This window comes from Oryx dammah, unplaced genomic scaffold (assembly GCF_014754425.2).
Source record: "Oryx dammah isolate SB20612 unplaced genomic scaffold, SCBI_Odam_1.1 HiC_scaffold_22, whole genome shotgun sequence".
In the NCBI taxonomy this organism is placed as follows: Eukaryota; Metazoa; Chordata; class Mammalia; order Artiodactyla; family Bovidae; genus Oryx; species Oryx dammah.
In genome coordinates this window covers 12,772,633-12,799,024 of record NW_024070206.1, presented here as the reverse complement: position 1 = coordinate 12,799,024, position 26,392 = coordinate 12,772,633, and the positions used below count along the sequence as shown (strand labels likewise).

The 26,392-nt window shown below is 44.7% G+C and overlaps 2 protein-coding genes and 4 non-coding genes across 10 annotated transcripts; all 6 read right to left on the bottom strand.

Annotated features, from left to right (window-relative positions):
• Window positions 1–2,489: 2,489 nt before the first annotated feature.
• Window positions 2,490–6,822, bottom strand: CUNH18orf32 (chromosome unknown C18orf32 homolog). 4 transcript variants are annotated; one of them, XM_040264519.1, is made up of 3 exons: window positions 6,691–6,822; window positions 3,978–4,165; window positions 2,490–3,217 (listed from the first exon to the last, which is right to left on the bottom strand). In XM_040264519.1, exons 2-3 carry the CDS (start codon window positions 4,140–4,142, stop codon window positions 3,152–3,154), a joined length of 231 nt encoding a protein of 76 aa, XP_040120453.1. In that variant the 5' UTR covers window positions 4,143–4,165; window positions 6,691–6,822; the 3' UTR covers window positions 2,490–3,151. The 4 variants fall into 4 exon arrangements, with proteins under 4 accessions (XP_040120453.1, XP_040120452.1, XP_040120451.1 ...); XM_040264518.1 differs by having other exon boundaries at window positions 6,619–6,821; XM_040264517.1 differs by having other exon boundaries at window positions 6,705–6,820.
• A 1,578-nt stretch (window positions 6,823–8,400) lies between these two features.
• Window positions 8,401–13,280, bottom strand: LOC120880996 (60S ribosomal protein L17). Of its 2 annotated transcripts, none has more exons than XM_040264514.1 (7): window positions 13,193–13,280; window positions 12,308–12,360; window positions 12,177–12,217; window positions 11,567–11,701; window positions 11,044–11,142; window positions 9,809–10,000; window positions 8,401–8,610 (listed from the first exon to the last, which is right to left on the bottom strand). In XM_040264514.1, the coding sequence occupies exons 2-7, from the start codon at window positions 12,345–12,347 to the stop codon at window positions 8,563–8,565; spliced, it is 555 nt and encodes a 184-aa protein (XP_040120448.1). In that variant the 5' UTR covers window positions 12,348–12,360; window positions 13,193–13,280; the 3' UTR covers window positions 8,401–8,562. The 2 variants fall into 2 exon arrangements, with proteins under 2 accessions (XP_040120448.1, XP_040120449.1); XM_040264515.1 differs by having other exon boundaries at window positions 8,409–8,610; window positions 12,913–13,213.
• On the bottom strand, window positions 9,696–9,759 carry LOC120881246. The gene has a single exon (XR_005725273.1). It is a non-coding gene; the product is annotated as a small nucleolar RNA SNORD58 (small nucleolar RNA).
• On the bottom strand, window positions 11,230–11,296 carry LOC120881249. The gene has a single exon (XR_005725275.1). It is a non-coding gene; the product is annotated as a small nucleolar RNA SNORD58 (small nucleolar RNA).
• Window positions 12,041–12,106, bottom strand: LOC120881247. The gene has a single exon (XR_005725274.1). It is a non-coding gene; the product is annotated as a small nucleolar RNA SNORD58 (small nucleolar RNA).
• Window positions 12,437–12,502, bottom strand: LOC120881245. The gene has a single exon (XR_005725272.1). It is a non-coding gene; the product is annotated as a small nucleolar RNA SNORD58 (small nucleolar RNA).
• Window positions 13,281–26,392: the final 13,112 nt, after the last annotated feature.

Sequence of the window (26,392 nt, the reverse complement as noted above, 5' to 3'; positions counted from 1 at the left end):
TGTGGTGCCTGGCCAGGGTGGGCGGTTTCAGTCAGTGTGCTTCCCCTAACTATGGATCATCCTCTTCAACTTTTTAAGAAATTTCTGGCAGCACTGGCTCTTTATTTTAGCACTCAGGCTCCAGCACTTGGGCATAGTTGCTCTGTGGCAAGTGGAATCTTAGTTCCCTGACCAGGGATCAAGCCTGCGTCCCCTGCATTGCAAGGCGGATTCTAAACCACTGGACCACCAGGGAAATCTGCTCTGGGAGATATATTTTTAGTAGTATGTAAAAATACAAGATTGGGAACCACTAGTCTCTTCTCTCTGATGTGAGATTGCTAGTAGAAATGGCCATAGAAGATCAGCAGTTCTAAGGAAGGTAGGTTTAAATGAACTGGGATGATCTAGGGGATCACTTTTCAAAATTATCTGTATTAACTTTATGAAACTCAGTACTGAATTAGAAAAATTGGTATGCTTCAGGAGCAATGAAGGAGTAAACCAACAGAGGAAGCTGTGGGATCCAGGGAACAAGAGATGCAACACAGGAGTGGTGAAGAGAAGTCCTAAGGACTGCCCCTGCGCCCCGCACCCAGGCAGCATCTAGTCAATGGAGGAAGCGTAGGGGGAGAAAAGGGAGAGTAACTGCAGGAAAGCAATATTCCGTGAAGGGAAACTGATCGCACTACACTCACAACCCAGAGTGAGCCGTAGTCACCTGCTCATCCTATCAGTGTCCCAGCAAGGAGACGATGGTACCTGTGAGATAAGGCAGTGACCCAGAGCCAATACTAACAGATGCCATCACCCCTAGGGCCAAAGAAACAAGGAGAGGGAGAGGTCAGTGGAAACTGCAAGGAGTCGTGTGGAGTTGGTCACCATGAAGTTCAGGGACTTCTGGCTGAGGAACACATCTGACCTGAAGACACCTTGAAGGGAAGGAGCCAAGGGAAAAAATACCCTGACCTCACACCTTCCTTTACTCTCTCCCATCTCCTGGATACCACTGGCCAAACCAGCAAATCGCAGAGGTCACAGGAAGCCCACCGATGTAGTCCATACAGCTTTCTTGAGCAGGAGGGTAGGGTGAGGGAAGCAAAGATTTGGAGGGACAAAGGGAAGACATCTAGAGCACACATAATGACATACACACAGATTGGTAGGAAATTTTTCCAAATTTTGACTCAAAAATTACAAAAAAGTATTTGGAGGATGTGTAGGAGAAGAGGGAATATAGAGTAAAATAGCTATATTTCAGTCATGGCAGAAGTCAGTAATGTTTATAGCTGCTACTGCTACTGCTAAGTCGCTTCAGTCGTGTCCGACTCTGTGCGACCCCATAGACGGCAGCCCACCAGGCTCCCCTGTCCCTGGGATTCTCCAGGCAAGAACACTGGAGTGGGTTGCCATTGCCTTCTCCCATGTTTACAGCTGATAGCTCCAAAACCTGTATACATGTATCACTTAGAAATATGAAGATAAATCATGAGATAAAAGCAACAGCTAAATGAGTAAATCCTTTGCAGACTCTGAGAATAAGGATATTATAAACCTTGCAATATTATTTAGTTTTTAGTAAATGGTATGTTTAATAAAAACTACTTTTAACAAAGTTGCTAGATGGCTATGTGTGTGCTATGTGTTAGTTGCTCAGTCGTGCCTGACTCTTTGTGACCCCGTGGACTGCAATCCACCAGGTTCCTCTGTCCATGAGATTTTCCAGGCAAGGATACTGGAGTCGGTTGCCATTTCCTTCTCCAGGGGATCTTCCCAACCCAGGGATCGAACCTGGATCTCCTGCACTGCAGGCAAATAGGAAAAGCTAATAGTGGTTACTATCTTTGGAGCCAGAATAAAGGAATGAGAGTAAAGAAAGAACATTCATTTTTCATTTAACCTGTCCTTGCCTTGTTCTACTATGAACATCTGCTACTTTCACAATATAGGTTTTAATACCTTAAAAACCAATCCAAATTAATCAACTGGATTTAGCTGCTAACAGGAATTTATCTAATCCCTCAGGTGTGCTGGGGTAGAAAAGCTGAAACAGACTCATTTCTATCAAAGGAAGTTCAAGGTGGATCAATGACTTAACCAGACACAGTTTAACAGAGCCTCAATTAAGATCCAGGACTTCACTGGGGACCCAAGGTGGGGAGTTCCTTCTAACTTCTCGTTGCTTCAGAGAGAACAAACATTAGATATGTCTTGTCATCTTTGAATATTTGTATATCCCAACAGTAGAGGGAAGAAGCCCAGGGATGAAAGACCATGTAGACAGGCCCAGACCAGCAAGTAACTTACCAGTCACATCACTGTTGCTAAAAACCACTAACTTTAGGGTGTATTACTATGGAACAAAAAAACTGACACAATCTAAATTTTTTTTAAAAAAAGAAGGAAGTATCACTGCCCCATAACTATCCTGATGCCATCACACTATTCCAATCCTGCTTTCTGATGTGGTTAAAAAATCTTGCTTTTAAATATTTAAAAGAAAAAAGAACAACAAGCTATTTAATATTTAATACATTTGTAGGAACAGAAGGAACAAAACAAGGATTAGAATTTTATATTACACATTAGACCTTTATGTAAAAGATGTTCCATTTTTGAGAGGTTTCTCCTATTTCCCTGTCTTTTCTATCTTCTCAGAGCAATAAATAGTAATTACTATTCTCACAGATAAGCTACTCCTTTGAGTTGTACAGTAATTACATCTTTATTTCAAGTCATTATCATCTCTAAAAACTACCTTTCATTGGACTGCACAGTCTCACTGCAATGTTTCACAGTAAAATTACACTCCTCAAATTCGAAGAGCCTGAATAAAAAAAGCTAGAGCCCCCCAAAATTTCTAGGTACTGACTTAGTAACAGTGTCTACTGGCACAAACCTTATATATTTATTCATATTTTTAAAACTGCAATAAAAGAAATGAAAGCTACTTTAATGAAAAAGGAACTCAGAAATGAGGTTGTTAAATATAACTAGCTACATTTTAAATACAAATACCAGGTATTCCCTGATTACTGTCAGGTAAATGTCTAAACTATTAGTATCTAACCCAAATTCTGGTCTTGGAAAAAGATCAGAGACAATTAAAAAGAAGGTGCTTCATAGTATCAGGTCCATTTTTAAAACAATGAGATCCTTGGGGACAATCAGTTTAGTCTTTCTTTTTATCACACATTTCTGTTGGTCCTCTTGTTGGTAATCCATTTATGTCTGCACCCTAAAATGAAAAAACATTTTAGATATCATTATGACAAAAAGACATTATAAGAGATATTCTCTTTAAAAACACAAACTTCAGAATGAAAAACCTACTGGAAATGTGCAGGATGGCTAAATTTGTGCAGGTGATTGAATTTAACAATCACCAACACTAAGGAAAACAAGCTATCTAAATATTCATTTTAAAAACTAATTGCATTACAAGAAGAAAACTTCTATGAATCTACTCATTACATCTCTTATAAGAAAATTCCAAACCCCTATTTTAAAAAAGAGAGAAATTTAGAATTTAGTATTTTTTTTCTTTTGAACTTTTCATTAACAATGTTGTGATAGTTTCAGATGAACAGTGAAGGGACTGAGCCATACATATACATGCATCCATTCTCCCTCAAAACCCCCTTGAATCCAGGCTGCCACATAACACTGAGCAGAGTTCCATGTGCTATACAGTAGGTCCTTGTTGGTTATCCATTTTAAAAATAGCAGTGTATATGTCCATCCCAAACTCTCTAACTCTTCTCTCTGGCAGCCATAAGTTCCTTTTGTAAGTCTGTCTCTGTTTTGTAAGTAAGTTCATTTGTATCATTTACATTTTTAGATTCTACATATAAGGGATATCATACGGTATTTCTCCTTCTCTGGAAATTTAAACATATTAATGAAGCTTCTGGTTCAAAGAACTTGACTTTCCAAAAGTCACTATTTTACCCTGAGTGTACCGCCCCCACTCATTCAAGGCATTTTAACGTTCTTACCTTATAGTCTACTTTGCCTTTGTTTTTATCATTGGTTTCTCGTATAGCTTTCCGAGGCCACATACGGCTAACAAAGGGGGAGATCAGAGGGTATATATATGGCTCCAGGAACTTTTTGTAGACCCAGAGCAGAACTGGAATGACGATGCAGGGAATGCACACCATTGTCCCAGATGTGAGTTCCTGAACTATTGACAAACAGCAGAAAAGACACATTAGATCATCACAGATTAATGACTGAAGGAATTTACCTAGATTAAAATATATAAAAAGACTTTCTACACTGAAGGAAAAACTTAAATCACACTACAGGTACTATCGTAAAGCAAGAGTCTATTCATAAAAACGCTGCTATTTACAAGGGAAAGGTGTAAGAGGTGGCAGACTTGAAAGTAAGAGTGAGGATAAGCCTGCCTCCAAAACTCTCCAACCACTGTTTCACAACCATAAATTTGGTGATGAAGGAGAGACAGGGCTTCCCAGGTGGCTCAGTGATAAGGAATCCACCTGTCAATGCAAGAGACATGGGTTCAGTCCCTGGGAGGGGAAGATCCACTGGAGAAGGAGATGGCAACTCACTCTAGTATCCTTGCCTGGGAAATCCCATGGACAGAGGAGCCTGGAGGGCTACAGTCTATGGGGTCATCATCAAACACTTCTTAGCACTGAGAATGAGGCAATTAAGCCCTTTACACACATCAGCTCATTTAATCTTCCAAACACCTAGTGAGGTTGGGTACTCTAGCATTTCCATTTACATATAAAGAAAAGGAGTCACCCAAACATTAAGGAATTCGGAGTAATTACTGGTGAATGAGTAAGCATTGTTAAACTAGGCAATTTAAAATGATTCACAACACAAAGGAGGAATGATATAGATAATCCAATCTGAAATAAAAATGTAAATGTACATCAGGGAATGACCACTATTGTTTCAAAACTGGATTATTTAAAACAGTCCTCTAGTCTCAGGTGGCATGAGTGGTGGGAAAGAACCCGCCTACAAAGGCGGGAGACGGAAGAGACGCAGGTTGGATCTTTTGAGTAGGCAGATCCCCTGGAGGAGGGCATAGCAACCCACTTCAGTATTTCTGCCTGGAGAATCCCTTGGACAGTGGAGCCTGTCAGGCTAGGGTCCACAGGGTCACAAAGAGTCGGACACGACTGAGAGACTTCACTTTCATGCACTGGAGGAGGAAATGGCAACCCACTCCAGTGTTCTTGCCTGGAGAATACCATGGATGGGAGAGCCTGGTGGGCTGCCGTCTATGGGGCTGCACAGAGTCCGACTTAAAGCGACTTAGCAGCAGCAGCAGCACGTGTGCGCGCTAACTTGGCTTCCGTTGTGTCTTCACAAGTGCTAGCTAAATTAAAATAATTTAGGAATTTGCCAAAAACATTTTGTTCCAAAATTTTAAAGAACATATCCTCTGGTCAAAATAAACCAAAGAAGCATGAGTCTTTTTCAGCATCTTACAAAGAATCATTATTTTGGGCTACTAGACTTTTAGAATCTCATCTGAAGCACTTCAGATTGGTTTAGGTCTTACAAGTACCGAAGCATAATAATAATCAAGCAGGAACCAGGGCAGCTGCCTGGATTTGAGACCTGCTTTCACTATTTTCTAGACAATGTTTCTGAGCACGTTATTTGACCAGACAGTGCCTTAATTCTTCCATGTGTAAAAAGAAGATATATATTAGTACCTATATGAAAGGGATGTAGTGTGGACTAGATAATAGGAATACAAAGCTCAGAACAGCGTCCGAATATGATAGGTACTATTTAAGTGTTGTTACTATAAGAAAAAAAAAACAACCCAAAACAGATTCAAAAGTTGTAACCTTTCCAAAGCCCACACTTTAGGTAACTAGAGCTGGCTAAAACCAGAACTCCTAATTTTGGTTTCCTAAGTAAACGCTCTTCCGTTTTTCCTTCCCAAAACACACAATCTCCATGTTATTCCCCTTTCTAACACACTTTAAAAAGCAATGAAACCCTTCAAAACAACTGGCAATGCTACCGAGAACTAGGATAATACGATGACTTGCAACCGTTCCATCATAAAGATTCACGTTTCTAACCTACTTGAAATTGTTTTAAATAAATTCTCAAGAACAAGTACTACTAGTTACTTCTGTCATAATTATGGCTTAGAAAGGCCTAGAAACTGGCTTAGAAAGGTCTAAAGGTGGCTATGATAAATTGATAAAAAATAATTTTATTTACTGTCTCCAAGCCAATTCTCGAATATTATAACAGTGAGATAAATGGATCGAAACTGTTGGATGACAAGAATTTCTTTCATTCGACTTAATCCAATACAATGGAACAGGAAAAAGCTGAAGCTCTATGAGAACAGGGAGCAGCTGTGGAGGGGAAACGTCAGCTCCTGGAAGGAAATCAGTCCTCCAGAAATCAGTCTGGAGACAAGAGAGCGGGTCAGGCCGAGTGAAAGGTAAGGACTGAGAGACAGGAGAGAGGAAGAGAGAACGGGGGTGACAATAAAAAGTGATACCAACAATTCGGGCCAGAGAGCGGATCCGGAGGTAAGAGGCAGGAGCGGGTGGACGCGGGCGCAGGGCAGGCAAAGGGCGAGGTGGACGGGAGGCGGGGGCGCGGGGCTGGGGGCTGGTGTACCGTGAGGGCAGGAGAGCCGCGCTGCGCACCGAGGCCGCCGCCCACGGCGCCCCGATCCCCCCAGACCACTACCCGGTCCGGCTCACCCGCGACGACCAAGTCCCACGGCCACTATCCACGCTTCCGGCAAGAGGGTCGCGGGGAGTCACCACAGCCGAGCCAATGGCACCGCAGGAGGGGCCGACAAAGGCGCGTCTGCGTCAGCCTAACGACGCGCCGGACGTAACGGGGACGCCCGCCGGGGGCGTGGGCGACTTCCGGCGCGGCCGCAGCAGTCACTCGAGCCTGCAGGCGAGGCGGAAGCGCTCGCTTTCCTAGGTGCCCCGTAGCTGAGCGAGACCCAGGACGCTGCGCCCGGATGGCGCGTTTGCGAGCGGCTCACCACCTGTGTGAAAGCTTGTTTCACAGCGACGGCTAGGCTGCTTTCGAATGCAGCTGTGGCTGAGCTCCTCATCCTGTTCAGTCGCTAAGTCTCCGACTTTTTGCGACCCAGTGGACTGTAGCCGGCCAGGATCCTGTCCGTGGGACGTCCCGGCCAAAAATTCCAGTGGGTTGCCACTTCCTTCCCCATTTTAAGACCCACTACAAGGGTCCTAAATTCCAGAGCAGGGGAAATTAACATTCAAGTCGATTTTGAAAGGTATTTATCTTTACAAAAAATGGCTGTACCACTTCACTCCCATTGGGACAGCTAGTCTTTGATTGCTCCTGGCTTCCCTGATAGCTCAGCTGGTAAAGAATGAGCCTGCAGTGCAGGAGACCTGGGTTTGATCCCTGGATTGGGAAAATCACCTGGAGATTTCAGTATTCTGGCCTGGAGAATACCATGGACTGTGGGGTTGCAGTCTCACATGACTGAGCAACTTTCACTGATCCTAAGAGCCTGCGTGCGATGCAGACCAGGGTTCGACCCCTGGGTTGGGAAGTTCCTCTGGAGAAGAGAATGGCAATCCACTGGAAAACTGCCTGGACAATTCCATGGACAAAGCAGCCTGGCAGGCTACAGTCCGTGGGGTCCCAGAGTCGGACACGACTGAGCAGCTCACACACACACAGCAGGAGCAGTAAATGCTACTGCTTTAGGAGTCGGGCAAGTCCTCCAGTGTTCACTAAATTCAACCCCTGGGTCATGAAGATTCCCCTGGAGGAAACCCATTCCAGTATTCTTGCTGGGATAATCCAATGGACAGATGAGCCTGGCAGGCTAGTCCCTGAGGTTGTAAAGGAGGACGCGAGTGAAGCTAACACCTCATGCCACAACAAAAACACTGAAAAAAAAAAAAAAAGCAAAGTCAAAAGCATTGTGATTTAGCTGAAAAGTCCAGAACAGGCAAATCAACGTAAACTCAGGGCTGGATCAGGTTAGGTGACAAGTCAACCACTGCTAAAGTTCCTCTTTGTGATACGGAAGCGCCTCTACAACCCCAGCTATGGATGCATAACTCAATACAGTAAATGCTACTTTAGTAGCAGACTTGCTAAGTCGCTTCAGCTGTGTCCGATTCTGTGCGACCCCATGGACAGCAGCCCACCAGGCTCCCCCGTCCCTGGGATTCTCCAGGCAAGAACACTGGACTGGGTTGCCATTTCCTTCTCCAATGCATGAAAGCGCAAAGTCAAAGTGAAGTCACTCTCTGAGACCCCATGGACTGCAGCCTTCCAGGCTCCTCCACCCATGGGATTTTCCAGGTAAGAGTACTGGAGTGGGGTGCCATTGCCTTCTCCAAGTAGCAGACTTAGGGTGCTTTAAGTTCAATAAAGTAGGTGGAAAAGAGTCAGAAATTTTCCCATGTTCTCAATTCCATTTTATACAAGTACCAAAAGATGCAAAACAGCCTGTTAATGAAAACTCATTTGATCCATTTTGTGCTAACACTTGAAATACATTTACTAATTAAGACAACCAACACTTTTACTTTTATTTGCATTTATTTTTTGCGGCATTTATTCCCGGGCCATAAGTTTTTGTTTCTTCAGTTTCTTCTGGGATATCTGGGGAAAAGAAAAAACAAAAGCACTATTAGAAGAATGATTCCAGGAGAACCACACATCTTAAAGAGGAAGTTATATCTCAATGAAGGTAATCGGAAATTTCATCATAAAGGGAATGAGTCCTTTGGCATAGAGAAGTGGCACAGAAAGGCAGCCAGGAGGCAATTAGAGCAGTAAGAGAAAGAAGACTACAGGCTAGGAGCCCAGCTGGAAATAACCAAGTGGCAAAAAAGGATGGAGGATAATATATGAGAAAATCGACAGAAACAGATCCATTAGGATCTGAGTCACTCCCAGGTTCCAGGCTAAAGAACTAAATGTAATCATTTACTGAAAGTAAGTTTCTTGGAGAAAGAGACTGCAGGGAGGAGGTGCCCCGTTCCACATAAATTACATCTGAAGTGGTCATGGCCATCTAGGCGTGGACATCAGTATATAATCACAGTTTTAACACATGGAACGATACGAAATTCCAGCTTGCTGTTAGGAAACTAATGAGGATAAGAAAGCTGTGGTACATATACACAATGGGGTATTACTCAGCTAATAAAAAAAGGCATCTGAATCAGTTCTAATGAGGTGGATGAAACTGGAGACCATCATACAGAGTGAAGTCAGAAAGAAAAACACCAATACAGGATATTAATGCATATCTATGGAATTTAGAAAGATGGTAACGATGACTCTATAATCGAGACAGCAAAAGAGACAGATGTAAAGAACAGACTTTTGGACTCTGGGAGAAGGTGAGGGTGGGATGATTTGAGGGAATAGCATTGAAACATGTATATTATCGTATGTAAAATAGATCGCCAGTGCAGGTTCAATGCTAGAGACGGTGCTCAGGGCTGGTGTTCTGGGATGACCCTGAAGGATGGGATGGGGAGGGCGTGGGGAGGGGGTTCAGGATGGGGAACACATGTACACCCATGGCTGATTCATGTGAATGTATGGCAAAAACGACCACAACATTTTAAAGTATTAGCCTCCAATTAAAATAAAAAAAATCTTCCAAGATTAAAAAAAAAAAAAAAAACTAATGAGAATTATGAAAGCCAAAATAAAATGATTATAAGAGGTTGGTGGTTGCTCAGAATAGCTTTCTTTCATGGTTATTCCAAAGGTGTCCTAAATTAGTCATCACAGCAACCACAATCTAATACGCCAAGTGAAACAGAGCAGAGACTAAGTAATTTACCTTTTTCTTCTGTGCAACTTCCTCTTCTGGTTTAGGAACAATCTGTTCTTTTTCAGTAAGGATCATCTCAATGTGGCAGGGAGAGCTCATGTAGGGGTTGATCCGACCGTGAGCTCTGTAAGTCCTGCGCCGCATCTTGGGGGCTTTGTTCACTTGGATGTGCTCAATGACCAGAGAATCTACATCTAAGCCCTGGGAAAAGGGAGCAAAATCATGTAACATTTAAAAAAATTTTTAAATCAGGTAATACCTTTATCTTAACACCACAAACTGTATCATTCAAGTCCTTATGACTTTAAATAGCATATTTATTTATTTTTTTAAATTTCATTCTAAGTTCCCTCCCTTAAATCTAAGTAATTACCAAAACTCAGTGCTGGTAACTGCACCTATTTTATAAGTGCTATTCATTAGGGAGTGGAGTTATAGGAATTTCAAAGGATCTATGTCTAAGCTTGATTTTGACAGCAAGAATTAGCAGCTGCAAGGGCTACAGCTAAACAGACCTACATTAATTCCAGTTCTAACCCAGTTTTTCAAATGCAAAAAGGTAAAGGATAACTGCTCAAATGGATAAATCTGTTTAGTTGGCACAGGATTTGTTCAGTTACACACTGCTGTTTTGACCTCTGAAATTTAACATCTCTCCATTATGAATGTAGGCAACAAACCACATGTCAATCATATGGTTCCTTTGTAACTGTATTTGTATTTAAATATACGCTGTGAAAGGGTTCACAAACCTCAGTATAAAAAAGGCTCCCCTGGTGGCTCAGATGGTAAAGAATCTGCCTGCAATGCAGGAAACCTGGTTCAATCCCACTCCAGTATTCTTGCATGGAGAATTCCATGGACAGATGATCCTAGCCAGCTACAGTCCACAGGGTCGCAGAGTTGGACACTACTGAGCACTAACACTTACAGCAGAAGATTACAAACCCTCGGTAAAATACTCAAGGGGGAAAAAAGCGTTTCTCTTGCATGTACTGGGATTATGTCTGTGTGTGTGGTTGAAATTACTGCAGACCATGCTCCTGAAATGCTTTATTAACTTTCTTCCTGTTGGAAACTGAAAGTAGAGATTTAAAATAGCCCCTTTAATGGGAACTTTTGCTACTTTCATCAAGTCCATCAAAGAAAAAAACAAGTTCAACCAAGAAAATAGATCCAGACAACAATTGTTACTGAGTCAACAACCCAAGCTGCATGTGTGAAGATGCTTATAGTGTGGGTACCTTAAGTTCAGCATTACTCTCTGCATTTTTGAGCATGTGTAGTAAAAATTCAGCACTCTTTTTGGGCCACCGACCCTGAGTCCAGCCCCACTGTTTGGCCTAAAAAACAGAACCAGAGAGTTTATTAGCATTTTCCCTCAATTTAAATCAATGTTACAAGATGAATTTACTTCAACCAACATCAAGGTTGTTCAGAACATGCTTTTTTTCCATGGTTAATCCAAAGGTGTCCCAAAGATTGTCATCACAGCCTCAGTAAAGGAAGACATTAGCCATTTTCTCCCTTGGTGGCTCAGAGATTAAAGCATCTGCTTGCAATGCGGTTCCCTGGGTTGGGAAGATCCCCTGGAGAAGGAAATGGCAACCCACTCCAGTATTCGTGCCTGGAGAATCCCATGGACACAGGGGCCTGGTGGGCTATAGTCCATGGGGTCGCAGAGTCGGACAGGATTGAGTGACTTCACTTTCACTGACTCCCTTCCCTAACAAATTGTCTTTTTAAATGACAACTAGGAATTCTTACCTGTGCACACCTACCAACTCCACCGTTGTATCGACGGAACGGCACACACTGCTTCTTTAACGTGACATCCTTCAGATACTTGGTGGCTTTTCGGATATGCATACCCTTTATGGCCTGGGCAGTTTCACGAGTGTTCTAAACATAAATAATGTAAGCTATGAATTAACCACCCTTTAAAAAAAATCAGATTTAAACAAATTCCAGTATTTTCAAAGTGTCAACCTTCATCAAGAGCGAAATCCTTTCCCTTCTTGAAACATAATACACAATCTGTTATGAGCCAGGGAGGCTTCCTTTGAAGGTGGGGAACTGTGAATCCTAAACCTGTTTATTCACTGTTAATATATTCTCCATTATCTTGTAAATTACAATTACATTTCCCATATCTTGATCTGTGCACTAGGTTCTCAAGCAGTTCTTTGGTAATTTTACCCAATTCCACAAATCCTACGTCAAGGTGTTCATTAAAAGGTGGCTGCTCAGAAATGGATTTATTTTCATGGTGAATCCAAAGGTGTCCTAAGAAACACATCATCGCAGCTACCTTTCCAGAATGGTTAAAAAATACTCAAGGAACAACTCTTTCAGAGCATAACTACGATTCACATACCTTAAAGTGTACACGAAGATTTGAACCTCTTGATTTGCATGCTAAAAAATACCGGAAAAAATTTTTTTGGGTTAATCTTGGTATCTGGGTGCCTCATACTCCAAAATAAGAAATGTTGCTTGCTCACTTACATTTTGTGGGGTTTTCTGGGTCAAGTGAATAGCGCACCATTTTTAGGAGTCACCTGGGAGCAAGAATAACTGTCAATATATATTTCAGCAACTCAGTTTAATATTTATGTACTATAAACTCTGTCAACAGCTGCTCAGAGAGTAGTTGTTTTCATGATTAATCCAAAGGTGTCCTAAGAAATGCCATCATTGCAGCCATCCTCCTCTCAATCCAGTTTCATCTCAGCTACAACCACCAGCTGCCTACAGCAGCGTTGACACTAAGAGTAGCGACAAGGACGTCCTTCCCCTAACCCTCTGGAAGAAAACACAGCCCGTTTCCATCCAAATCTGGATCCAAGTACCCGTGCGGAGGAGCCCAGCGCCCTCCTCAGCATCAGGTCAAAACGCGACCCAACGACACCCCTCTACAGTAACCTCCTTTACTCACACAGATTCGCAAGAAAGCCAAGCTTTCCACACACTTTCAGGGTATTACCCGCGTTAAGCGCAGCTCAACTAACGTTCAGCCACTGAGTAAACCTCGACCCGACTTGACCTTATTCCCCCCCAAAACTTTCTCTCCATTCGGCCCCAAATGCGCTGCGTTCGCGGCCACCACTCACCGCGAGACACTGGCCCTCAGGAGTCGGCACCGACCAGAGCCGGCCTCTAACCTCGTCACCCCCATTCTCGCCCACTGCGGCCTGTAGAGGCCCGACAGCAGAGGGGCGCCGAGCCGGGGGCTCCGACGCGTCCCCCCGCACAGGACTGGTCCACCAGGGAGGAATCAGTAGGCGCGAGAATCCTTCTTCTGAGGGTCTCGAAATTGGCGCCGAGAATGCCAGGATGGCAGGGATTACCGGAGGATTCATCTCTAGAGAAAGATGCCGAAGACACACTCACCTTAGGCCGCTTACCGGAAAAGGAAGAGCGGTGGCTCATGGGAGAATTCATGAGACCTCGACATCTCGCGAGAGTCCCAGCCTAAAGAAACGAGATTTGCAGGGGGGGGGGGGAGACGGAGGAGAAAGGGAATGTGGAAAAAGTTTGAGAAGATCTGAAAACGAATCAGAGGCTTAGGGACCGTGTCAAAATTCTCCTTTTTGGTATACAGAAATAAAGTTATGTATTTTAAATATCTGTCAATTAAAAACAGGTTTGTACAGAAATAGAGTCACAGACTTAGAGAACGAACTTATAGTTACCAAGGGGGAAGTGTAGGTGGGGAGGGATAGTTAGGGAGTTTGGGATTGACGTGTACACACTGCTCTAAAATGTATAACCAGCAAGGACCTACTGTATAGCACAAGGAACTTTGCTCAGTATAATGTAACAACCTAAATGGGAAAGAATTTTGAAAAAAAAAAAAACATATGTAGAAGTATAACTGAATCATTTCGCTGTACATCTGAAATTAACATAACATACTTAATCAAGGATAAGTGAGGTCGCTCAGTCGTGTCGGACTCATTGCGACCCCATGGACTGCAGCCTACCAGGCTCCTCCGTCCATGGGATTTTCCAGGCAATTATACTGGAATGGGTTGCCATTTCCTTCTCCAGGAGATCTTCCCAACCCAGGGATTGAACCCTGGTCTCCTTCATTGTAGGCAGACTCTTTACCGTCTGAGCAACCAGGGAAGTGAAATGAGGTAATCAAGGATACTCCAATATAAAAACAAAGCGAAACAAGTTTGTAGTTCTAGGACAATACTACATATTATTTAGGTATAGATGGACATTTATTCATCAAGATTGATTAGGTTTGGTTATGTGATTATATGAAAATGATTTGTAAAGGGACAATTCATTGTTGTTGTTGTTGTTTAGTCACTAAATCATATTTGACTCTTTGCAACACCATGGAATGTAGCCCACCAGGCTCCTCTGTTCATGGGATTTCCCAGGCGGGAATACTGGAGTGGGTTGCTATCCCCTTCTCCAGCAGATCTTTGTGACCCAGTGATTAAACCCTCATCACCTGCATTGGCAGAAAGTTCTTTACCACTGACCACCAGGGAAGCCCAAAAGGAAAAATTAGGGAGATCCAAAGGATGGGATGCAATTATGTTAATCACAAATTCTCAGTTTGAGAATATCACACAATCAATTGTAAAGCAGCCCATGTAAAGTATGTACTAACTGAAGCGTCTGGTTCAAGATTGCCATCTGGTTTCCCCACTGCAACTTGTAGATCTTCATATGGCAAAAGATTTATTTTCCTTGAAAATAAAAATGCCAAGGTGCATTTTCTCACCCAGGTCATCTTACTGGTTATTCACTTAGAGTCACTGGTGGTGTTAGCACTTAGCTTTGGGTCTTCCTTTTATAGCCTCAGTGACTTTTCTGTAAAATTCAAGTGAACTCTTTAAATTGTATTTGATATACATATTTTCTTCCAATCTGTTTAGTTAAACAGTGAGGTTAGAACTTCTATCTGAAATTTAACATGTTTCTCCACTATGAATGTAGGCAACAAACCACACAGCAATCATAGTGATTCCTTTGTAACAGTATTTTATTATTTGTATTTAAAAAATACAGGAGTTCCCTGGTGGCTCAGAAGGTAAAGAATCTGCCTGCAGTGTGGGAGATCTGGGTTCAATCCCTGAATTGGGAAGATCCCCTGGAAGAGGACATGGCAACCCACTCCAGTGTTCTTGCCTGGAAAATCCCCAAGGACAGAGGAGTCTGGAGGGCTACAGTCCATGGGGTTGCAAAGAGTCAGACACGCACACAAAAGGGGTGAAGGGGTTCACAAACCATAGTATAAAAAAGGTCCATGGCACAAGTTTACAAACCCTTGGGAAAATACTCAAGGGAAAACAGGCTTTCTTTTGCATGTACTGGGAAAAGTATATTTTAATTTTACTATATTTATTTCTAAGAAATCTTAATTATTAAAGCAATTGCGTACTGCAAATAGGGGTCATCCTTAGCAATCAATTGACTTGTTCACTTAGTCATTCAATGAATATTGATCGAACATTTATATGCCTGCCATTGTGCTGGATGTTATGCTCTAACAAATACTAGGAGAGCCTCGGCTGCCAAGGAACCCACAGTCTTGGAATGAGGGTAGGGACAGAGAGATGGGTAACTAGGAGGTGAACAGCCAGTTAGAATACAGTGTGAAATTGCTAAAGTAGCGTGAACATGTACAGTAGGAAAGCCTCTCCTAAGCGGACGACATGGCAACTGCACCATGAATGACCAGAAGGAACTAGCTGGTCATGGCAATACAGTAAGAGAGAAACAATTATTATTTCCAGCAAGAAAATTCTGCTATGGGAACTGCAAGGGCTTGGATTCCTTTTGGTTGTGGGTGGGGAGAGGTAAGGGCAAGTGGCAAACCTGATCTGGAGGGAGCCTATTTATCTGTCAAGGAGTTTTGAATTTCACTTAAAGTCAACGGGCTTCTCTTGTGGCTCATCTGGTAAAGAATCCACCTGCAGTGTAGGAGACCTGGGTTTGATCCTTGAGTTGGGAAGATCCCCTGGAGAAGGGAAAGGCTACCCACTCCAGTATTCTGGCCTGGAGAATTTCACGGACTGCATAGTCCATGGGGTCGCAGAGTCAGACATGACTGAGCAACTTTCATCTTCAAGGTCAGTGAGGGACTTCTGAAAGTGTTTAAACCTTTGGGGATGGGCATGGGAGAGGTGACCTGATCAGACTCACTTTTGAAAAGATCACTCTATAGAAAGAAATTTGGGATGCCTCAGGGGCAAGGCCAGAGGCTGGCAAAAGATGGGAGTGGCTTGAACTAATGAGGTTCAGTTTAATTTTTTGGCAAAGAGAATGGAGAGTGGTAGATGAATTCAAGAAATTTTGGTAGAAGTCACATGATTTTGTGGTTGTAAGCTGTAAAAGTTGGTACCTTCATTAGCCTGCCTAACTGTGCTGCCAGCCCATAGCTGAGCCTGTAACACAGTCTTCCGCTTCTCTCAATACAGGCATACCTCTGAGATATTGTGGGTTCAGTTTCACAGCACTGTGATAAAGCAAGTCACATGGATTTATTTGGTTTCCCAGTGCATTTAAAAGTTGCATCTTCCCTGGTGGTACAATGGACAAAAATCTGCCTGCTAATGCAGGGGACACAGGTTCAACCCCTGGTCTGGGAAGATTCCAGAGGGCACAGAGCAGCTGAGCCCAGGTGCCATAGCTACTGAAGCCTGTACACTCTATGGCCTGCAAGCCACAATTAATGAGCCCCTGTATTCCAACTACTGAAGCACACAAGCCTAGAGTTGGTGCTCCACAACAAGAGAAGCCACTGCAATAAGCCTGTGTACTGCAACTAGAGAAAGTCTGTGTGCAGCAATGAAGACCTAGCATGTCCAAAAATAAATAAAGCAGTGTGTACATGTAAAAAAAAGAAGAAGAAATAAAAAAATTTACGTCATTGAGAATTCCCTGGCAACCCAGTGGTTAGGACTCCTGTCTTCTACTGCTGGGGGCTTGGGTTCCATCCCTGGTGAGAGAACTATTATCCCATAAACTGAGTGGCTTAGCCAAAAAAGAAAAACAAAAAGTTACTTCTACATGAAATCGTAGTCTATTAAATGCAATAAATAACATTGCAAAGATTCCGTAGATAGAGGTCAGCAAAGAGTAGGACAAGGCTTAGCAACTAACACTTTCACTTTAAAGAAAGCAATGAAAAACCTAGACAGTATACGAAAAAGCAGAGACATCACTTTGTCAACAAAGGTCCATTTTGGTTTTTCCAGTAGCCATGTACCAATGTGAGAGTGAACCATAAAGAAGGCTGAATGGTGAAGAATTGATGCTTTCGAACTGTGGTGCTGAAGAAGACTCTTGAGAGTCCCTTGGACTGCAAGGAGATCAAACCAGTCAGTTCTAAAAGAAATCAATCCTGAATATTCATTGGAAAGACTGATGCTGAAGCTGAAGCTCCAATACTTTGGCCACCTGATGCAAAGAGCTGACTCATTAGAAATGACCCTGATGCTGGGAAAGATTGAGGGCAGGAGGAGAAGGGGACGACAGAAGATGAGATGGTTGGATGGCATTGTCAACTCAATGAGCAAGAGTTTGAGCAAGCTCCGGGAGATGGTGAAGGACAGGAAAGCCTGGCTTGCTGCAGTCCATGGGGTTGCAAAGAGTTGGACTCGACAAAGCGACTGAACAACAGCAACACCTCAGCTCACTACAGCTAGCCTGTGCTTCTCCATCCTGCCTCTGGACCATCCATCTCTCCTTTTTTTGGAGGGGGCCATGCTAGGTCTTATTTGTGGCATGAAGGATCTTTCATTACAGCATTTTCAAACCCAGGCCTCCTGCATTGAGAGCGTGGAGTCTTAGCCACTGGACTGCCAGGGAAGTTCTGAGGACCGTCCACCTTTTGACTGGCTGCCAAGCTTCCCTCCAGCTGTTACAGTGTTCTCTGTGCCCAGGTCACAGTCTCCCTTTCTCGCCCACTGCTGCTCCCTTCATCAAGGTGACCCTAGTGAAAGCAATGTTGAGGACGACTCTTCTTGCTCTGACACTAGGTGGATTGGTAAGGCCAGAAACCTCAGATTAGAGTCTGGAAAATTCTGCAAAATACCAGAAAAGCTGTAGCAGATGAGGTAATATGAGTTTGGTAAGGGTGAAGAAGGTAAGAGTGAAACTGAGTGGAGGCCTGTGGGACTCCCAGGCTCAGAGGCTTTTCTGTCCCCCATTTCTTATGGGCAAGACTCCAACCTCCATGACCTTCTCTGAGTTCCAAAGGGTGGATCCCAACTGTTGCTATTCAAGAAGCAGCATCTAGGCGACCACTTGAGACAAAATTAATGAGATCAGAGAAGTTCACCAAGACTAAGAGATTAAGGGACTGCAAGCCCAGCTCACACCCTAATCTTGTCAGAGACCCCATCTTTGAGCCACTGTTATACAACACAAGTTATAACCAACCTAGATAGCATATTAAAAAGCAGAGACTACTTTTGCCAACAAAGGTCTGTCTAGTCAAGGCTATGGTTTTTCCAGTGGTCACGTATGGATGTGAGAGTTGGACTGTGAAGAAAGCTAGTTCAGCTCAGTTCAGTTCAGTCACTCAGTCGTGTCCGACTCTTTGCGACCCCATGAATCGCAGCACGCCAGGCATGCCTGTCCATCAGCAACTCCTGGAGTTCACCCAAACTTAAGTCCATTGAGTCGGTGATGAAGAAAGCTAAGTGCCGAGGAATTGATGCTTTTGAACTGTGGTGTTGGAGAAGACTCTTGAGAGTCCCTTGGACTGCAAGGAGATCCAACCAGTCCATCCTAAAGGAGATCAGTCCTGGGTGTTCTTTGGAAGGAATGATGTTAAAGCTGAAACTCCAGGACTCTGGCCACCTCATGAGAAGAGTTGACTCATTGGAAAAGACTTTGATGCTGGGAGAGATTGGGGGCAGGAGGAGAAGGGGATGACAGAGGATGAGATGGCTGGATGGCATCACTGACTTGATGGACGTGAGTCTGAGTGATCTCCGGGAGTTGGTGATGGACAGGGAGGCCTGGCGTGCTGCAATTCATTGGGTCGCAAAGAGTCGAACACGACTGAGCGACTGAACTGACTATAAAACACTTCATCAAATCCTCTGGAATTGAGACACCTAGTTTTTCCAGGCAGGAGCTCGGTGTGTTCCTGTTTGCCTGGCAAAGAAATAAAGCTATCCTTTTCTGGTGTTGTCCTGCTCTTTTGCGACCTCGTGGACTGAAGCCTGCCAGGCTCTTCTGTCTATGGGATTTCCCAGGCAAGAGCACTGGAGTGGGTTGCCATTTCCTTCTCCAGGGGATCTTCCAGACCCAGGGATCGAACCCTCATCTCCCACATTGGCAGGCAGATTTTTTTTATCCTACCACGGAGCCACCCTGATTTGATTTGGTTCTGGTGTACAGAGAGGCCACACTTGGGTAACAGGAATGGAACAGCAAATGCCTCTGGACTCCTCAAGCATGACTGAAACACGGTCCCCTGGGACCTTCTTCCAGGGAATTCTCTTTGATGGCAACCACTGGGGCTTCAGTTGCTGTGTAGATCTCCAGGGAGCAGCAGGCAACAAACCCTGAGCCTCTCAAAGTCAGAGCCGTTCTCCTCACTGACCTGGCAAACACAGATGTCAAGTGGGCCCTGCAGGAGTTTGACAGTTTGTCCAAACAACTGTTTTCAGTTGAGGCTACCAGTCTCTTAGGAGAAGATTCATCTGCCTGGCTGTTCAGTCAGCAGGCCAATATAAATTAGTCCGACCATCTTCTCAGAAAAGAATGCCTTTGAGGATTTTCAGATGAGTGACTATTCAATATTCTGTCTTGTAGAATTACCATCCACCTCCCCTGCCCCCTAGAATAATATTCAGACTGTTGGTTCTGGGGATCCCGGAGAGCCAGGGGAAGAAAGTCTTAATCCCTTAGCAGGATTTGCTTGGCTCTCCCCAGCCTGAGCCTTCCATACAATGCTATTTGATCTCCCCTTAGAAATTGGCCTTCTCTGCCAGGAAAGGGGAATTCTTTACAGGACAATAAGGAAAATGTAATCCCTTACACCAAGGGTGGAGTCCTTTTTCTTTTGCCTCTTAGGAGGGAGTGCTTCTGCCAGCTCCTCCCTGCCTCCAATCAGTCTTTCCCCAACCTCCCAAAGCTAGGACTAGGGGAGAGGGGGTCATTTGAGGGATAGAGGGGCACTGTGTGTGTGTGTGTGTGTGTTTGTGTGTGTGTGTGTGCGCGCGCGCACTCATTCTGTTGCTCTGTTGAGTCTAACTCTTTGCAACCCCATGGACTGTAGCCTGCCAGGCTCCTTTGTCCACAGGATTTTCCAGGCAAGAATACTGGTGCAGGTTACTATTTCCTTCTCCAGAGGATCTTCCCCACCCAGGGGTTCAACCCGCATCTCTCGCCTCTCCTGCATTGGTAGGCAAGTTCTTTACCAGCTGAGCCACCCCGGAAGCTCTAGAGGGGTCATTGACATCCAGTAACTAGGATAGAATTCCACTACTCCCCAGTCAGGTGTCTCAGTGCAAGTTACTTGGTTTTGCTGAGCTTTTCTCCTTTATCTGTGGGTGGGAAAAAAAAAAAAGAAAAGAAAAGATAATAAACCCATCGTACTGGGTTGCTAGGAAAAAGAGAAAGTTAAAAGACATAGTGAATAGCACAAAGTTAGATATTCATTCTTACTTTTTTTCTGTTACAGGAAGGGGAATCCCTTCCAGGGTGAGTGGGCTCTTGTCTGACACTCAGAAATGAACTGTCTGAGGAGACACACTTGCTGATAGCTTTGTTAGGAAAGAGTGCCCAGGGAGAGAGCAGCGGGGTAAGGGCTACCAGGAGAGCTGCTCTGCCACGTGGCTTGAAGTTTTAGGTTTTATGGGGGTGGGATTAATTCCTGGGTTCTCTCTGGCCAACCGTACTCCACCCTTGGTGTAAGGGGTTACATTTTCCTTATTGTCACGTAAAGAATTCCCCTTTCCTGGCAGAGGAGGCTAATTTCTAAGGGAAGATCAAATAGCATTGTATGGAAGGCTCAGGCTGGGGAGAGCCAAGCAAATCCTGCTAAGGGATTAAGACTTTCTTCCCCTGGCTCTCCCGGATCCCTGGAACCAACTGACCCAGGATCCTTTCTGGTGGTGCATGCATTGCCCAGTCACAATGGATTTCATCGAGAAGGATTCTGGGAAGTTGGTAGGCCATATGGACTCGAGTCTCCTCTCTCCTTTTTATCTTTCACAGCTTCTGACAGTTGGTGGTACTAATAGCTTGTTAGTTTTGCATTCCTTTAGTTTTTATTAGTTCCTCCTTTTGTAAGATAGGGACCAAACTCAGGTCTTAGCTCAGCTGGTAAAGAATCTGCCTCCAATGCAGGAGACTCTGATTCATTCGTGGGTCAGGAAGATCCTCTGGAGAAGGGATAGGCTACCCACTCCAGTATTCCTGAGCTTCCCTGGTGGCTCAGCTAGCAAAGAATCCACTTAACTCATGTAAGTGGTTACTGTCTTGCCTGGCCAGGATGAGTGGTTTCAGTTAGTGATTCCCCTAACACTTCTCCTTAGAATTTATTCATGGACATCACTTAATCTACTTCTTTCCCCCCAAGCAAGGATTTCCTCTATGACACCCTGCACTGGATACTCTCTGGGTGTCTCCCCCAGATCCATTCTCTGACATTTGTGCTCCATGAAGCTGAGCCCAGAAATGACAACCCGAGCCTCCCTGCCAGCTGACTTCTGGTTGAGTGTGGCCCATGGTGAGTTTAGGTAGGAGTTGGAAGGTCAGGCAAACGGGCTGGGCTATTTTTTCATAGCCTCCTTCCTGCCTTGGCACCGGGTTCTGGGGTGCCTACACCCCTTATGACTCCAGCCTCAGCCAGGTGGTCCATCCTCAAGCTCGGATATCTCTTGACTCCATTTTGATCCTTCTTGTCCAATCTGTTGTAGATATGGAAATATCTTTCAGTGGTTGCTAGTCTCTGGATGTCTAGTTGTCTCTTGTTAGTTCCCTTAACTTTGCCCTCATCACTTGAGTTCCTTAATGCCTCTTCTGGTGACTTCTCTGCATGGAATTATTTCCTGCTGGCATCCAAACTGGAAATTATCCAACCTCTACTTGAATACTTCCAGGAACCAGAGCTCAATATTTATCTTTTCACTCCTGTTTTTTTGTTTTGTTTTTTGGCTGTACAGCATCTTAGTTCCCCGACCAGGCATTGAACCTGGTCTGGTAGTAAAAGCACCGAGTCCTAACCACCGGACCACCAGGAAATTCCCTTTTCACTCCTGTTTTTAAAATAATGATGTACTAGGGACTTTGCTGGTGGTCCAGTGATTAAGACTTCAGGCTTCCTCTGCTGGGGGCATGGGTTCCATCCCTGGTCATGGAATTAAAATCCTGCATGCTGAGTGGTGCCGCAAAAAAAAAAAAAAAAAAAAAAGATGTACTTGAGAATGGAACTAATATTTAGGGTACAGCTACTGTATGTTCAGTGCTGTGTACACTTCGTCACGCTTATTCCCCACATCGTCTTTGAAAGGATGATTGAGCTACCCACATTTCACAGAGGATGAATCTGAGGCTCAGGGGAGCTGGTCACTTGCCCTGGCTCTTACAGCTAATCAGCGTCCGGACACCTACATTTGCTCTTTTTCCAGTACATCTGCCTGTCACGGGGGAGAACTCAAGAGGGGAAGATGTAACTATGGGAAAATTTGCCTTGGATTTCACAATTTTTCCAAGGGCTAGTCTGGAAAGAAACCCCAGTGTTCACAAAAGCTTCCCTTGAAGAACAAGGTGCTGAGTGACACCCTGGGCCACTAGATGGCACCAGTTTAGCATTCAGTTAAAGCTTTTTAACATTTCTGTGGGCAAAGGGTGTGGCTGGAAAGTTCTGTTTACCTTGACGTGTAAATGTGACTTTGATGTCATGAACTATGTATTTCCTCCAAACTGGGCTGACTTTCAAGCTTTTCAAAGGTGAGAGTGTGAATGGGGCAGGAGGGGAAAGAGAGGATTGCACAGCCTCAGCCCTGCAAAGAGTGGCTTGTAGTGGGGACAAGCAGTGCCCCGCCTTTAACACCAAACCAACTGAGACTGCCAGTCAAAGGCTGGGAGAGCGTGAGAGCTGCAAGGGGCTGATGAGGGCTTCTAGCCTAACCTTCTCACTGCACAGGTGAAGAGACTCTGTTGCTTTCTGCGCACGTGAGCCCCACCTTACCCAACTGCTCTAATAAACAATACTGGCCTAGCATCTTTCGCTTTGTGACGCTCCCAGCTTTGAAAGGCACTAGATAAAGGAGGCAACTTCCGCTCCCCTCTCTTGTTTCTGAAGGGACTTCTTTTCTTTGATGCATTTGAAATTCACTAGACAATTTTTTAAAGTCTTGACTTCTTTAAACAACAACAATAGCAACAACAGGGAATACATTCAGGTGGTTCAAAAGTCAAAAAATTAAAATACTAAATATTAAAATATTAAAAGTAATATAAATATTAAATATTTTTAAAAATATTAAAAGCAATAAAAATAGTCTCACTTTTATCCTTTTCCCCGTCTCTGTCACCCTCCTACCCCTCGATCCATGAGTAACCATCATTTTTATTACTTCTTGGGTATTCTGCTTGAATTTCCTAATGCAAATACAATCAAGTGCGACTATGGAAAGGTTTTTATTCCTTTCTTTGGGTGAAAGGATTCTCTGCTGTTGGCCCCTGGCTGCCGATTGCCCATCATTCCCACTTACCTTCAGCGGTGATTTCTACAGTGGCCACACTTTGAAGGGGGATAAGAAAATTGAGACATAGTTTTGGTAAGTACCAGTGACTGTGCCTAGATGGTGCTCCTGTTCTGGGAACCGTGGAAACTGTTGTCCCTGCAGCGACGTCAGCACTGCTGGGTCCAGATGTTCTCTTATTCCCGGACGAAGAATTCCCCTTTTTTCCCATCGTTCATTTCTCCTATTATATTTTCTTTTTCCATTAGGGTTTATTACAGGGTATGGAGTGCAGCCCCCTGCTTATGCAGCAGGACCCTGCTGTCTGCCCATCCTGTCTGTGATAGTTTGTGTCTGCTAATCCCAAATACCCTCCCCTGGTCCCCACTTGGCAACCACATGGCTGTTCTTATATCTGCAAGTCTGTTTCTGGTTCCTAGAAGAAGCCTGAGTCTGCTACTCCAGGAGCCCTCCAGGAGACCCTACCCCTGCCGCCTCGCTTCAGAGCCCCTCCATCTCCTTCACTCCTTCCCAGGGCTCCCGCTCTCAGCATCCCTGGGGCTCCCACTCTGCCTCTCCCTCCCTCCTCCAACTCCTCTTTCTCTTCCCTCAGCTCCTGTCTTCTGTGCCTTTCTTCCCCTCTTTTCCCAGCAAAGTTCTCCATAGACTAAGTACTGAGCTTTCTTCCCGACTGACTTCAGGTCATTGAAACTGAACGAGCACCTACAGTGTGTGAGAAACAGACTTGATGAGGAGACTCAAAGGTCAAAAGGGTGCGGTCCCAACTCCAAGTCTCTTCCGGGGCTTTTCTGGTGGCTTGGAGGATAAGAATCCACCTGCCAGTGCAGGTGACGCAGGCTTGATCCCCGGTCCGGGAAGATCCCACATCAGTTCAGTCCAGTCTCTCAGTCATGGCCGACTCTTTGTGACCCCATGAATCGCAGCACGCCAGGCTTCCCTGTCCATCACCAACTCCCGGAGTTCACTCAGACTCACGTCCATCGAGTCAGTGATGCCATCCAGCCATCTCATCCTCTGTCGTCACCTTCTCCTCCTGCCCTAAATCTTTCCCAGCATCAGGGTCTTTTCCAATGAGCCAGTTCTTCGCATCAAGTGGCCAAAGTATTGGAGTTTCAGCTTCAGCATCAGTCCTTCCAATGAATATTCAGGACTGATTTCTTTTAGGATTGACAGTCCTTGCAGTCCAACAGACTTGCAGTCCAAGGGACTCTCAAGAGTCTTCTCTAACACCGTGGTTCAAAGGTGGGGTCTGGGAAGATCCCACATGCTGTGAAGCAACTAAACCCATGCACCACAACTATGAAGCCTGTGCTCTAGAGTCCTGAGCCCATACGCTGCAACCACTGAAGCCTGCACGCCCTCGAGCCCATGTTCTGCAACAAGAAAAGTGAGAAGCCCAGGCAGCAACGAAGACCCAGCACAGCCAGGAATAAAAATAAACGTATAAACATTATTAAAAAATAAGGCTCTTTGGCTCAGACCTAATGAAGTGAAACATTGGGATGCATGCAGCAGTGCTGCCAGCAGTCTAAGTAGGCTGAGCACAGAGTGGGAGCCATGATTTCTGGAGATGATGCTGTCACCATTATGGAGCCCTCCCGGTGCTGGAGCTTGGAATGTTAAAGTCCTGGTGCTGATTCGTTAAACAAGGCCCATGGGGTAGGTCGGCTCCCCTTTCTTTAGTCCTCTGTCTTCTGCCACCCATTCAGATATTATTCCTTTCTGAAACCCTCTAAGTCAGGGTGGTTTCCAGATTTAACATTCTCAAGTACTGTTCCCTGCTCCAAACCACCTTTGCCCATCAAAAACAGACCAGGTCTGTTAGAATCTTATGTAACACAATCATGGCAGTGATATCCTGTCACCTTTTCTGTATTCTAGGTCTTCCCTGTAGCTCAGATGGTAAAGAATCTGCCTGTAATGCAGGAGACCTGGGTTCGATCCCTTGGTCAGGAAGATCCTCTGGAGAAGGGAACGGCAATCCACTCCAATATTCTGGCTTGGAGAACCCCTTGGACAGAGGAGCCTGGTGGGCTACAGTCCATGGGGTCGCAAAGGGCTGGACACGACTGAGCGACTAACCCTGCTGCTACTGCTTTTCCGTACTCTGTGGGTGGGAAGCTTGTCACAAGTGTCGCCCATACTTGGAGGAGGAGGTTACACAAGGGCCTGAGGCCAGGGGTGGGTCTCATTGGACCATCTCGGAGTCTGTCTGCTCCACCATCACTGAGAAGGGATTCCAAACAGGGCCTGTTGGGTTTGAAGCTCACAGTCATTGGGTTCCAATAAGGCAAGCAGAGGCCGTTTGGCCTGGATCAGAGAGGACTTGAGGTGGGATTCATGTGGACAAACTTCTGGAACTCGGGCCACCACATGAATGAGGGCACAGGTAGAACTAAAATCAACACTGGGCGTTATCAGGAATAGCTTTAACCTCAAATAAAGAGCTTCTAGTATTTACAGTGACTTAAATAGAATGAGCTGATTGCCTGCTGAAGTGGCCTGTTCCCTTCATCATCTTCATCTCAGCACCGACAGCAGGATGAACTCTGTCCAGGACACAGGAGGGGATTCCACCAATGGGTAAAGATTTGCTGGCAAGGGTTCATGATCTCAGTCTGTATTTCCTGGAGGTTGTCCAAGGTGGACACTGCAGAGCCCAGCGGCTGGGTGGAGGAAGTATCATGGAGGAAGTTAGATTTCACTCTGCTTGTGAATCCATCCAGAGGCCTCCAGAAAGCTCCCCCTTCTCACACTGACCGTCTACCTCGGAGTAAAGGTCAAGATGATGGCAGGAGTTGTTCCCACGTGGAAACTTTTCTTTGAATTTATTATCCTGACTGTAGATAAAGAGACCCACTGACCAGGGAAAAGTGGAGGCCATATCTCTTGG